Raw genomic sequence first — 12,779 nt, 5'->3', positions numbered from 1 at the left:
CTCTTCAATATCGCCTAGTAAAAATAATGTTGGATTATGTGGAAGTTGTATTCCAATAATTTGTTCCAGTAAAACTCTTAAATTTGTCCAAAAAGGTTGAATTTTAAAACAAGACCAAGTAGAGTAGTGTAAAAAAGTACCAATTTCTTGATTACATCGAAAACATTGATCAGATAAATTTGAGTTTAATCTATTTATTTTTTGTGGTGTAATATATATTTGATGTAAAAAGTAATATTGTACTGATCTTAGTCGAACATTTATTGTATTTGTCATACTGTCAAGACATAATCTTGAACAACTTGTTTCATCAATTTTAATATTCAAATCAGTTTTCCATTTTTGTCTTGACTTATGTGCTTGTTTAATTGCTTGTTTTTGAATCAAATTATACATATCAGAAATAAATTTTTAAATTTTTCCTTTATGAATTAAAATTCATTAGGTTTTGGCAATAACATTGTTTGACCCAGTTTATCTCTTAAATAAGCCCTTAATTGGAAATAACAGAAAAGAGTGTTATTTGATATTTTATATTTATTCTTTAATTGGTCAAATGACATTAATATACCTCCTTCAAAACAATCTCTTATATATCTAATCCCTTTGTGAAACCAGTTATATAAAAGTTGATTATCCATTGTAAAAGGGATGTTTATTTTGAATTAAAGGTCTCTTTGCTAATAAAGATTTCTTTATCTCATCATCAACATTTATCTTAACATAAATCAATTAAATGTTTTAGTATAGGAGATTCTTTCTTTTCCCGTATCCATTTAGATTCCCATTTATATATAAAATCTTCTGGTATATTTTCTCCTATTTTATCTAATTCTATTCTAATCCATGCCGGTTTATCTTCATCAAATAAAGATGCAATAAATCTAAGTTGATTTGCTTTGTAATAATTCTTAAAATTTGGTAATTTGTCCTCCTAGGTCAAATTTCCATGTCAATTTTTCCAACGATATTCTTGACATCTTACCTTTCCAAAGGAATTTCCTCGCACATTTATTTAACTCTTGAAAAAACTTCTGCGGTAATTGTATTGGTAGTGTTTGAAATAAATATTGTAATCTAGACAATATATTCATTTTTACAGCATTGACTCTACCTATTAATGTTATTGGTAACATCATCCATTTATCAAGATCCTCTTGAATTTTTTTCAATAATGGCAAATAATTTAATTTATATAAATTCTTTATATCATTATCAACTCTTATACCTAAACACTTTATACCATTTATCGGCCATCTAAATTGAGTTATTAATCGACATTGGCTATAATCTCCTTTAGTAACGGATAGAATTTCACTTTTATCCCAATTTATTTTATACCCTGATATTTTCCCATATTCTTCCAATCTAGAAGATAATTTACGCAATGAATGCAATGGGTTAGTTAGATAAATCAGAATATCATCAGCAAATAAGTTAATCTTATATTCCTTCTGATTAACTCTGAAACCCATAATATCTGAGTCAGTTCCAATTAATTCAGCTAATGGTTCTATCGCCAACACAAATAAAGCAGGTGATAATGGACAACCTTGTCTAGTTGACCTTTTTAACTGAAATGATGTTGAAATTTGGCCATTTGTCACCACTTTAGCTTTGGGGTTAGTATTTAAGGTTTTAATCCATTTTATAAAAGATACTCCTAATCCATATTTTTCCAATACCTTAAATAAAAAATCCCATTCCAATCTATCAAAAGCTTTTTCTGCATCTAAAGCAACTGCCACACTCATTGCTTCCCTCTTTTGTGCCAAATAAATTATGCTAAATTACTGATTTACATTATCTGCCGATTGTCTATTTTTAATAAATCCTGTTTGGTCCATGTGTATTAATTTTGGTAAGTATTTAGATAATCTATTAGATAAAATCTTTGCTATTATTTTATAGTCCGTATTCAACAAAGAAATAGGTCTATATGATGTTGGCTTTAAAAGATCTCTGTCTTTTTTTTGCAATACTATTAAAATAGCTGTTGAAAAAGATTCTGGAAGTTTATGCGATCTTTCCGCTTGGTGTATTAGCTCCATAAAAGGAGGAATTAATAAATCTTTAAACTTTTTGTAAAATTCAGGTGAAAACCCATCTTCTGCTGGAGATTTATTACTCTTAAGTGATCCTAGAGCTTCTTCGACCTCTTTTAATGTAAAAGGCACATCTAATCCCTTCTGTTCTTCCGAATTCAATTTTGGGAGAGTTATTTGTGATAAAAACCTTTCTATCTCAACAATATCATTTTGTGATTCTGATTGTTACAGTTCACAATAAACAAATTTTAAAGTTTCATTGATTTCTAAAGGTTTATAAGTAATTTTATTTATTGTCTTGAATATTCGCTGATAGTAGGAAAAAATTTATCCTTGAATAAGTTTTACGTCTATTTGAATAAAATGAATAATCTCTTTCTCTTGGGTTAATTCTTCTCCATATATTAATCAAATTTAAATCTTTCATCAATGATAAAGTTAATTTTGCTACTTTCGGTTTTGTAACAACCTTTGTTGACCTATCTAAAACTGGGTCTGGACAAAAATTAAAGTCTCCACCTATTAATATTTTATCATATGCGTCAGCCAAATTCAAAAAGGCCTCTTGTATAAATTTTACATCATTTTCATTTGGTGCATAAATATTCATAAGAGTCCATAGTTCTGAAAAGATTTGACAATGTATAATTACATATCTCCCCGCAGAATCAATACATTTTGTATTTTAATTGGTAAAGTTTTGTTGATCAAACTTGCAACTCCCCTCGCTTTTGAATTAAGTGAAGCTGCTATACCATTTCTGACCCAATCTCTCTTTAATTTCTGATGTCCTATCTCTGTTAAATGTGTTTCTTGTATAAAAGTTATATCTATTTTCATTTCCTTAATGTATGTTAAAGTTCTTTTTCTTTTCACCGGTCCATTAAGCCCATTAACATTAAAACTTAAAAAATTCAGTAAATTAGTCATTATTTTTAACGGGGTTACTCCAGTCTATAATAATATATAATATTTCAACTCTCATAGTATCTTGGGGAATTATTTTAAAATTCTCCATGTTGCTATGTGTCTCCCCTCCAATCATCCAGGCAAAGAAAGAAAAATAAAAGAAAAATAGATAATAAAGAAACCCCCCCCCCCACCGCTAATGCTGTGAATGAAAAAAAAAACACAACATTACCCCCCTCCATTGTGCGGATCATGGCAAACGCCATGATTGCACACGTGAATCCCATAGCGATCGATCCGAAGTTTCCCCAGCCCCCCCGTAACATGAAAAAAGTATATATGGGAAGAAAAAATAATATCACTACTCTCGATTAATATTTCTCAAATTTTTACCTTTCTCCCCCTGTATCATATAATTAAAAGTATATTTAAATTTTCTTCTGTCCTTAATGTCCATCAACTCACTTCAGAGTCCCCATCTTCATCTTTAATCTTTCATTTTTAAGTCTTTACTGTGTCTAGTGAATATTTGGTTCTTGTGCAAACGCCTCTGCATCCCGATGATCAGTAAAAAATCTTTTTCTGTCATCCAAAAAAATTATCAGCGTTGCCAGGTGGCACAATATAAATTTATAACCCTTTTCCCATAAAACTTTTTTCGCTGGGTTAAATTCCTTCTTTCTCTTCAAAAGGTCATAACTTATATCAGGATAGAAAAGAACTGCTTTCCCTTCTATCATCAATGGCTCATTTCTCTTTCTGGCACATTGGGCAGCCACCTTCAGGATCTTATTTTTAATGTTTTTAATTCTTTTATTTCGTGCATTATTTGCGCCAAAGCTTTTCTTATGTCTCCAGAATATCTTCCACCTCCAACCTTTTCCTGTTGTTCTTCTTTTACCTCCTCATCTTCATCTGTTTGTTCCGGAGAATCTGAATCCTCTTTGGGTTCACTTTCACTTCTGCTTCCAATCGTAGCTGGGATTTGTAGTTCAAATTGCTCATGTTTACGCATGCCCTTTCCTGCACGCATGTGCAGTTCCTGTTGTTCCTTCTTGGAAACTGTTGATGTTGCGGCCGATTCCTGTTCTATATCGCCGGAGGTAAGATGCACTTGTCCGAGGCTTCTTCATGATGGCCGGCCCAGCTTGTACTGTCTGCAAAGTAGAAGTTTTCTTCTTTGTCTGTTAGGAGGCATATCTAAGGAATATCCTGAGTAATTTAGATGTAGCTTTTAGAAAATATTTACTAACTTTTCTTCACTTGAACACTAATTTATTATTTTTTATGGGAGAGCTGGATTTCCACGTCTCGATCCTATGTCATCATGTGACGTCCCCCTAGAATTCTTTGTTGGATATTATTAGAAATCGAGAAATCTTGAAGGCAAATGAGGCAGTAGCTCAAGAGAAGAAGAGAATCAGGAAATGTATTACTCATTTTATATAAGGATATGTTGAACCGTTACTGGTTCTTGTCTCTGTGCCAAACTTCTTTAAAATTTCAATGGTATTATTACTGTTGTTCATTTCAGTTCAGCTGGCTATGCATTGTAAATTGGTAGGTAGAAAGTATAAAATTAAAGCTGCAAATCAAAAATCAAATGTGTGTGAAGAGTGGGGGTGGAGAGAAACAATATTGCTTTTTCGTTGAATACAAATGTACACACAAGTGTAGTTCAGTGCACTTGCTCTTTTGTTCAACCAACGAACTCCTGAGAAATGATTGAAATATACTTTACCAATTCTTCAATGTTTAAGTTTATGAAAACCTAATTGACAAGTGGACATGCTATGAATCACCCAAAATTTGTTCATGTATATGTGTGATGTGGCAATATGTTATTATCAATTTGTTTTACAGGATTGCTTGTTCTTTATGGAAATCAAAAATCAATGCCTTTCTTGGCTGAACCCTTCAAAGTTAAAACAATCCTCAAACCATAATTTTGGGATGTCTTATTTCCAAATGCCTTTACTTTCTCTTATTATCTAAATATAACCTGGATTTGGGCCCCTTCTTTGAACCTGTTAGTGTTTTACTATTTAGCCTTAATTTTTCCACTAACTTTAATAATGTTAAGATTGTGTTTTTCTTTTAAACAATTAAAGCATGGCTTTTAAACCGTTATTGATCATTTCGCAGAATGTAAAGGTTTCAGGCTGATTATTATTCTGCAACTGCTACTCATATTAAGGGGTGATGTGGTTACAAGAACCACAAGAAACTTAAAATTGCTTCTAAATTTTTTATCATCTTTCTATCATCACTTAATGAAAAACCATATTCTGCCTTTTGAGACTTACTGAGATTGGAGAGGGTTATTTAGTGTTTATGTGATCCATCTACCACAGATTTTTGTATTGAAGAATGTCAGAGATTTGTTATCAATTGGGAGTGTAGCAGATAGTTGGACATAGTAGACCTTGCAAGAGGTAATGAAATGAAGCCATTTTCTTTCTATTTGATTTTGTATTCTTATTTAGTTCGCCGCCTATTGCTATGTGAAGAACTTGAACGATCGTCATGTGGTAGTGTTCTCTTCCATGGGTATCTGCCCCCTCCAGGTAATTTTGACTTTAGTTTAAACTGCAGCTGAGTATTTCCACAGGTGACTGGTATTTCTTGACACAAGACACGACAGCTGTTGATAAAGTTGTATCTTTGTGTCACCTATATGCAACCTACTAACAACTAATGTTTTATTACCATTAGAGCTTTATTTGGGTTTCATTTTTGTTCATTCTCTAAATACACTGCTACTTGCTTTGTTGTGAACAAATAATATCAAGACTACAAATTTCTCTACAGGCGATTTGCTCTGCATCGCCTGGAAGGGATCCATTTTGTCATTTGGGATGAATATGCATGTAATTACATCTCATTGCCTTCCCCCAACTAATGTTCTGCAATTAACCTGAGAGAAAATTCATACACCAATCAGACTAAAAGCCCTAGGTAACACACCCTTGTCAAACAAAGAAGGTGATACTGTTTGAGAACTGGTATTCCAGTGTGCATTATTTTAAAAACCACAAGACCAATTTTGTGGTCTCAATTTTGTCTTGCCTGTGGCTTCATATTAAAATTCTGATTCCCGGTTATATTTTTAAATCCTTCAGTGATATTGCCTCCATTTATGTTCAAAAATTCTCTGAAAGTGATACCACAGATTGATAGCGGTGTGGAAGATGTTTAGTGTGCCTGTCTTTATCAGCCGAGGTTTTGAGACTTCATGTTAAGATTTTTATTTTATTATATGCATACTTTAGTTTTTTATTATTATGTATTGCAATATACTGCTGTTGCATTACAACAAATACCACAATATGGTTTACTGTGATAGTAAACCTGATTCTGAGACTTCACGTTACAATTGTTGAAAAGGTCAGTTAGCCCATACTTTGGATATTCTGTGCAGTACTACTCACTAAGTTATAACATGTATGTAATCATATGATTGCAGAAAAGATTTAGAAAGATGTTGCCTGGATTGGAGGATTTGAGATAAGGAAAGGTTGGATAGGTGAGTGTATTTTCCATGGAGCAAAGGGCACTGAGAGGTGATGTTATAGAGGTATGTAGAGTTGAGAGGCTTTGATAAGATAGATGGTCAGTGTCTGTATCCGTTGTTAGATTTGTCCAAATGAGCTGCCAGATGGAGATAGTAGTGTCTGGAACAATAACAACATATAAGATGCATCTCGATAGGGATTTCAATGAACAAGGCATAGAAGGATATGGAATTAATGCAAGAAAGTGGGATTCCTATAGATGGGTATAATGATCTGCATAGCTGTGAGCAGCAGAATTTGCTTCTGTACTTTTCAACTCTTAAGGCTGTGGATATAGTTAGTATTAAATTATCAGATACGATAATATAAAATATGTATTCAGACTTAACTTGAATTTTAGATTTATTTATTTTAACTTCCTTTAAATCAAGCAAATTACATGTACTTGAACTTAATAATTCAGATTTAGAAACAATTTATGATTACATTTACTTTTTATTGATGCTAAATTGCAGAATTATCATACAATCTTTTAATTGAGTACCAAGCAATTAAGAATTACATCATTTCCCTACTTATGAACTAACACGAAGCTAAAAGTAACTTTGGAGGACCTTCTCCAAAGAAATTTTGAAATAAACTCAAAGTTTATGAATTGTAGTTAATAACTTCATTGATAAGATTCTGCTGTAGGTAGCAATGTGATAGAGGAATTCAAAGTGAATGTGTAAATTTGCTGCTAAAACAAAGGATAATATTCTGTATTACAATGTCACCAGTTAATATGCATGCAGATACATGAACTGACCATGTAATGTCACCATAGAGCGGTATGAGACCAAGCTATAACTGGAAACATTGATGTGAGAAGGAAATGATGGAAGCATGCAGAATTATTTGGGAAAATTAAGTTAAAGTAGAAAAATTGCTCAATATGTCTAGATTTCAATGCTTATGGAAATATGTGTGGAATCTATTTCTGGTTTAAAAGAAAGTTCCATTGAGTATATACAGTTATATTTTAAATATGTAGGCTGAAACTTACTTCCCCAATCCAAAGGTTACAATATGAAACCTTTTAGGGTAGAACCTGAACAGGTCCTGAAATTATCCACTTCAGGCTTTAGCAGAAGGAGAAAGAGGGACAGTAAAGAACATACAGGAAAAAAAAGATAAATTAACTGGCCTTTCAAACAGCATCTGCAGAAAGAGAAGCTATTTGACATTTTGGGTCAAAAACCCTTCGTCAAAATTGAGAAAGAGAAGTTGGTTTTCGAAGAAGAAAATATGGGGAAGGGCAGTGGGTGAAACAAAGGAAGTGTTTATAAGAGGGTGAAACGATGGACAGTGATGTCTGTGTAATGTGCTGCTGATCTTGTGAAGTTGGGATGATATATAGTTTGGTCTACTGGGCAGGTTCAGAATATACAAATAAGAGATTTAAATAAAAGGCAAGAAATTGTGGGTACAGGTGGCAAGCCTTGATGCAAACAGAGTGAACAAGTTAACTTTGAAGTTGGAGAATTCAGTTTTGAGTTCTGCACTACAGTAATGAGGCCCAGCATTTGTTGGAGGAACAACATCTCATTTTTAATTTATACATTTTACACTAAATATTGAACTTCAAAGATAACTAATAGTATTCATTCATTTTGTGTGAGGACTGGCCATTTTTAGTTGTGATTCTTCTGTTCTTTATCTCTAATTTGGATATTCTAGTATGCTCAGGTATCCCTGTAGGTATCACCCAGACTTCATAAAATGAGCAAAACATTACATAGGCAAAAGACAATAACTGTCCATTCAATGAATAACCATCATTTCACCCTGTTGAGACAAGACCGTTGTTCTACATAGTGCTTAACCCACTTTCTCTACTATTTGGACAACTTGCTTTCTTTCTCTATACTAGGGGTTCCCAACCTTTTTTAATGTCATGGACCCCAGAATGACAACCCTTGCTAATTGGTTTCTCATTCCACAGGTGTTATCTGACTAGCCGACTCTTCCAGCATTTCTATTTTTGTTTTAGATTCCAGTATCTGCAGTTTTATATGCTTTCCAACAACAGTTGAGTTGCTGTCTGGAATATAAGAAATAAGGCAATGATTATTTGTCCTCATTTTGTCAACTAACTTTATTTAAAAATAAAACCACATAACAATTAACTGCCAAGATCCAATCCAGTAATATGCATGTACATTCTTTCAAATTTAGTTGCCCATCTTCCACAGAATTTACCTCAGTACTGAGATCCAAATCAAATGGGAAGAGACGTTGTCTATCTAACAAAAAGATGATAACTCTCATGAATTAAGGGTGCAGGAGAGATAAACTGTAGAAATGGATTCTTTAAATGTAACTTCATATGGCATATAAAGATTTTATGAATAAGCAGAAATACTTCTAGGTTTTGCATTTTTCTTTTAAAAATATTAAAGATTGATATGTTTAACTCTGCTAGCTATTCCCAGTAGAAAAGGAAGCATTGGGGGTGCTGGAACCTTGCAGGACAGTAAATCTGGACCAAGCATGGCAGAAGGGGTAGTCCATCCAAATTCAGTTCCATCTGTGGCAACTGGAGTCATCTCATCTGAAGGGTCTGCTAGATTGGGTAAGAATGATTTTCTTTTGTCTATATGCATAATAACATATAAGAGTTGCATTATTCCACCAATCTCCTTTTAGTATTAGTGGCAGTTTTGTTTTACTTTGAATTGAACCTTGATATTAATAAATGTACTGATAAAAATTATAAAGAATTGCATGAATATATCTCGTGTAGCCATCTGCTCATTATATTTTTGTGATGCAGATTACTGTGAATGGAGCAGATGATAGTGATGTGCACTTGGACACTTTATCCCGTATCGTTGATTCAGTACATTATCAAGGTTCTAGATTATTCTAGTGTGATTTGAAATGCAATGGGGTTTGACCAAATAAGTTGATTAATATGTGCACCAGGTGTAAATCTGCAGAGATCAGCACAGTAGTGTACTGGTAAGCACGACTCTTTACAGTACCAGTGACCTGGATTGAAGGATTTGAGATAAGGAAAGATTGGATAGGTGAGTGTATTTTCCATGGAGCAAAGGGCACTGAGAGATGACATTATAGAGGTATGTAGAGTTGAGAGGCTTTGATAAGATAGATGATCAGTGTCTGTATACATTGTTAGGTTTGTCCAAATGAGCTGCCAGATGGAGATAGTAGAGTCTGGAACAATAACAACATATAAGATGCATCTCGATAGGGATTTCAATGAACAAGGCATAGAAGGATATGGAATTAATGCAAGAAAATGGGATTCCTATAGATTGGTATAATGATCTGCATAGCTGTGAGCAGCAGAATTTGTTTCTATACTTTTCAACTCTTAAGACTGTGGATATAGTTAGTATTAAATTATAGATACAATAATATAAAATATGTATTTAGACTTAAATAAAATTTTAGATTTGTTTATTTTAACTTTCTTTAAATCAAGCATATTACATATACTTGAACTTAATAATTCAGATTTAGAAACAATTTGTGATTACATTTACTTTTTATTGATGTTAAATTACAGAATTATCATACAATCTTTTAATTGAGTACCAAGCAATTAAGAATTACATCATTTCCCTACTTATGAACTAACACGAAGCTAAAAGTAACTTCGGAGGACTTTCTCCAAAGAAATTTTGAAATAAACTCAAAGTTTATGAATTGTAGTTAATAACTTCATTGATAAGATTCTGCTGTAGGTAGCAATGTGATAGAGGAATTCAAAGTGAATGTGTAAATTTGCTGCTAAAACAAAGGATAATATTCTGTATTACAATGTCACCGGCTAATATGCATGCAGATACATGAACTGACCATGTAATGTCACCACAGAGCGGTATGGGACCAAGCTATAACTGGCAACATTGATGTGAGAAGGAAATGATGGAAGCATGCAGAATTATTTGGGAAAATTAAGTTAAAGTAGAAAAATTGCTCAATATATCTAGATTTCAATGCTTATGAAAATATGCGTGGAATCTATTTCTGGTTTGAAGGAAAGTTCCATTGAGTGTATACAGTTATATTTTAAATATGTAGGCTGAAACTTATTTCCCCAATCCAAAGGTTACAATATGAAAATTTTAGGGTAGAACCTGAACAGGTCATTTCAATTCCTTCAGTTGAATTCCTTCACTTCAATTCCTGCCAATACCTGTAAGGAGTTTGTATATTCTCTCTGTGACAGCATGGGTTTCCTCGCACAGTCCAAAGACTTACCATTTGGTGGTTAATTTGGGCATTGCAAATTGTCCTCTGATTAGGCTAGGTTTAAATCGGTGGATTGCTGTCCAGTGCAGCTCGAAAGGCTCCATGGAAGGGCCTATTCTGTGCTGTATCTCAATAAGTAAATAAATAAAAACAATAACATTACAAATCTGAGCTTTTAATTCGGCCATTTTACATAGAAATATCAAAAAGTCCATTAATGCTTGAAGGATTTTTGTGCATTTTTCAACTATTGCAATGGTTCTTTCCCATGAAAAGCTCAAAAAATGTGTAGCTGGTTTTCAAAATGAATTATGCATAACAACCTAATGTTTTAGTATTGTTCTTTTTTAATTTAACATTAGTTGAAATTATATTAGCTTGAGAAAGAATTAAAATTTGAAGTACAAATTTATATTGTTCATCTTCTTGGAATGTTGAAAGATTTAAAGGATATAGTGATAGAACTGAGGAAAAAATGTTTGAGTCCTGCTTTTATTTCTAATCTATGGGGTGTATTTAACTGTTCTGAATCACCAGGCAATTTACTTTAATACTGAAGAATAGTGATAGACCAAGTATAGCAGTTCAGTTTGAGAGCCAGTTTTATCAAGGGCTAATTTTCACTGCCATCCCATTGCTCACTCTTGGGCTAACCGTGCTGGGGGTGGTAATAGAGCCATTTCAATAATGATGTTCAATTGACTAAATCAGTTAACTTATTAATTACAATACAGAAGCAGAGAAAATCTTATCAGTCCCCTTCTCCCTTCTACTGTATTATGGCCCATAAATTTTGAAAGTTGTTTTTATTGCAATATGGAAGTATTTTATTATACTTGCTCCAGGCGATATTGAAAGGGAATGTTAGATGTCAAGCTCTGATGTTTCTTTCTATTGTTTATTGTTTTCGGCAGGCACAGTGGTTGATCCCCGGAAGGTTCTGATAGTTGCTGGTCATCACAATTGGATTGTAGTAGCTTATGCACACTTCGTAGTCTGTTACAGGTAATTGAAAGTCAATGCAATTATCAATCTGTGAATAAAAGGTATAATTTACTAAAATACATTAAAGGTTTGCTGTTTTCAGTGTAAACCTGATGGTGCTGTTTTAAAAATGGTCCACTTGTGGCCAACAGTTGAGACTGCATTTGGAGTTTCTTGATGCAGAATCTAAATGATCTTTTGTGTATTTAAAAACTCTATGAAATTGTAATGATACAGCATAAACACCAGAACACAGGAACAATATTGAAGGTCTAGGCAGCAGGCATCTCTATTTCATTCTGTACCAAGAATTTTTGTTCTTAATCTCTGGTCTAGTCAAGGCTACATCATTCGCAATCTGCACAGTTGAAAGTTTCAGTTCTGGTTTCATCCAACCAGAATTAGCGCCTCGTGCACTTGGCCTTCTTAAAGCTCTGCACATCAGAAGTACTTTGAGAATTAAGCTAGCATCTCTTGAGTGTTGCAGGCAACTCATACGAACATTTGGTAAATCTAAAATCACTCCCTAACTCCAGGTGTTTCATAGGCTTCTTCATGTATACCTCTTTCACTTTGCTTTCAGTAATGTTCCCAATTCAGCATCAGAGTATAAGTGTAATGATGATAAAAGGTATAGGTAAGCAGACAGCCAGTGCCTTTTTCCTCAGGTGGCAATGGCTAATAAGAGATTACATACTTCTAAGATGTCTGGAGGAAAGTATAAGAATTGGAATGTCAAAGGTTGAATGTTAAAACAGAGAATAGTAAGTACATGATACACACTGCTAGGAGTGGTAATAGAGCCAGATACATCAAGGATATTTAAGAGACTCTTAGACAGGCACATTGATGAAAGGAAAATGGAGGGAAGGGTGAGACTGATCTTGGCATTGGATAAAATATCAGCACAACCGAATGGGCTTGTACTGTACTGTTCTCTGTTTTATGATCTATATTCACAGGTATGTTAAGTGGGTGTTGTATTGTGATGATTATGTTTCTGGGCTAATATCCCGTAATCCAACAGAGTCCAATGATTTTTGAGTTTAGATTCAATTGG

At 33.4% G+C, this 12,779-nt stretch overlaps 1 protein-coding gene across 1 annotated transcript in view; it reads left to right on the top strand.

Moving 5' to 3' along the window:
- The window catches only part of kctd3 (potassium channel tetramerization domain containing 3), a 101,925-nt gene that overhangs the window by 63,889 nt on the left and 25,257 nt on the right, over nucleotides 1-12,779 (top strand). The window contains exons 6-8 of the mRNA XM_059985847.1: nucleotides 5,444-5,524; nucleotides 8,937-9,086; nucleotides 11,650-11,740. Of these exons, the coding sequence (XP_059841830.1) occupies nucleotides 5,444-5,524; nucleotides 8,937-9,086; nucleotides 11,650-11,740 (322 nt within the window). The remainder of the gene's footprint in view (nucleotides 1-5,443; nucleotides 5,525-8,936; nucleotides 9,087-11,649; nucleotides 11,741-12,779) is intronic.

The sequence above is a fragment of the Hypanus sabinus genome, chromosome 12 (genome assembly GCF_030144855.1).
Source record: "Hypanus sabinus isolate sHypSab1 chromosome 12, sHypSab1.hap1, whole genome shotgun sequence".
Classification (NCBI taxonomy): Eukaryota; Metazoa; Chordata; class Chondrichthyes; order Myliobatiformes; family Dasyatidae; genus Hypanus; species Hypanus sabinus.
The sequence above is the reverse complement of the archived record's forward strand: the minus strand, read 5'-3'. Positions and strand labels throughout refer to the sequence as shown.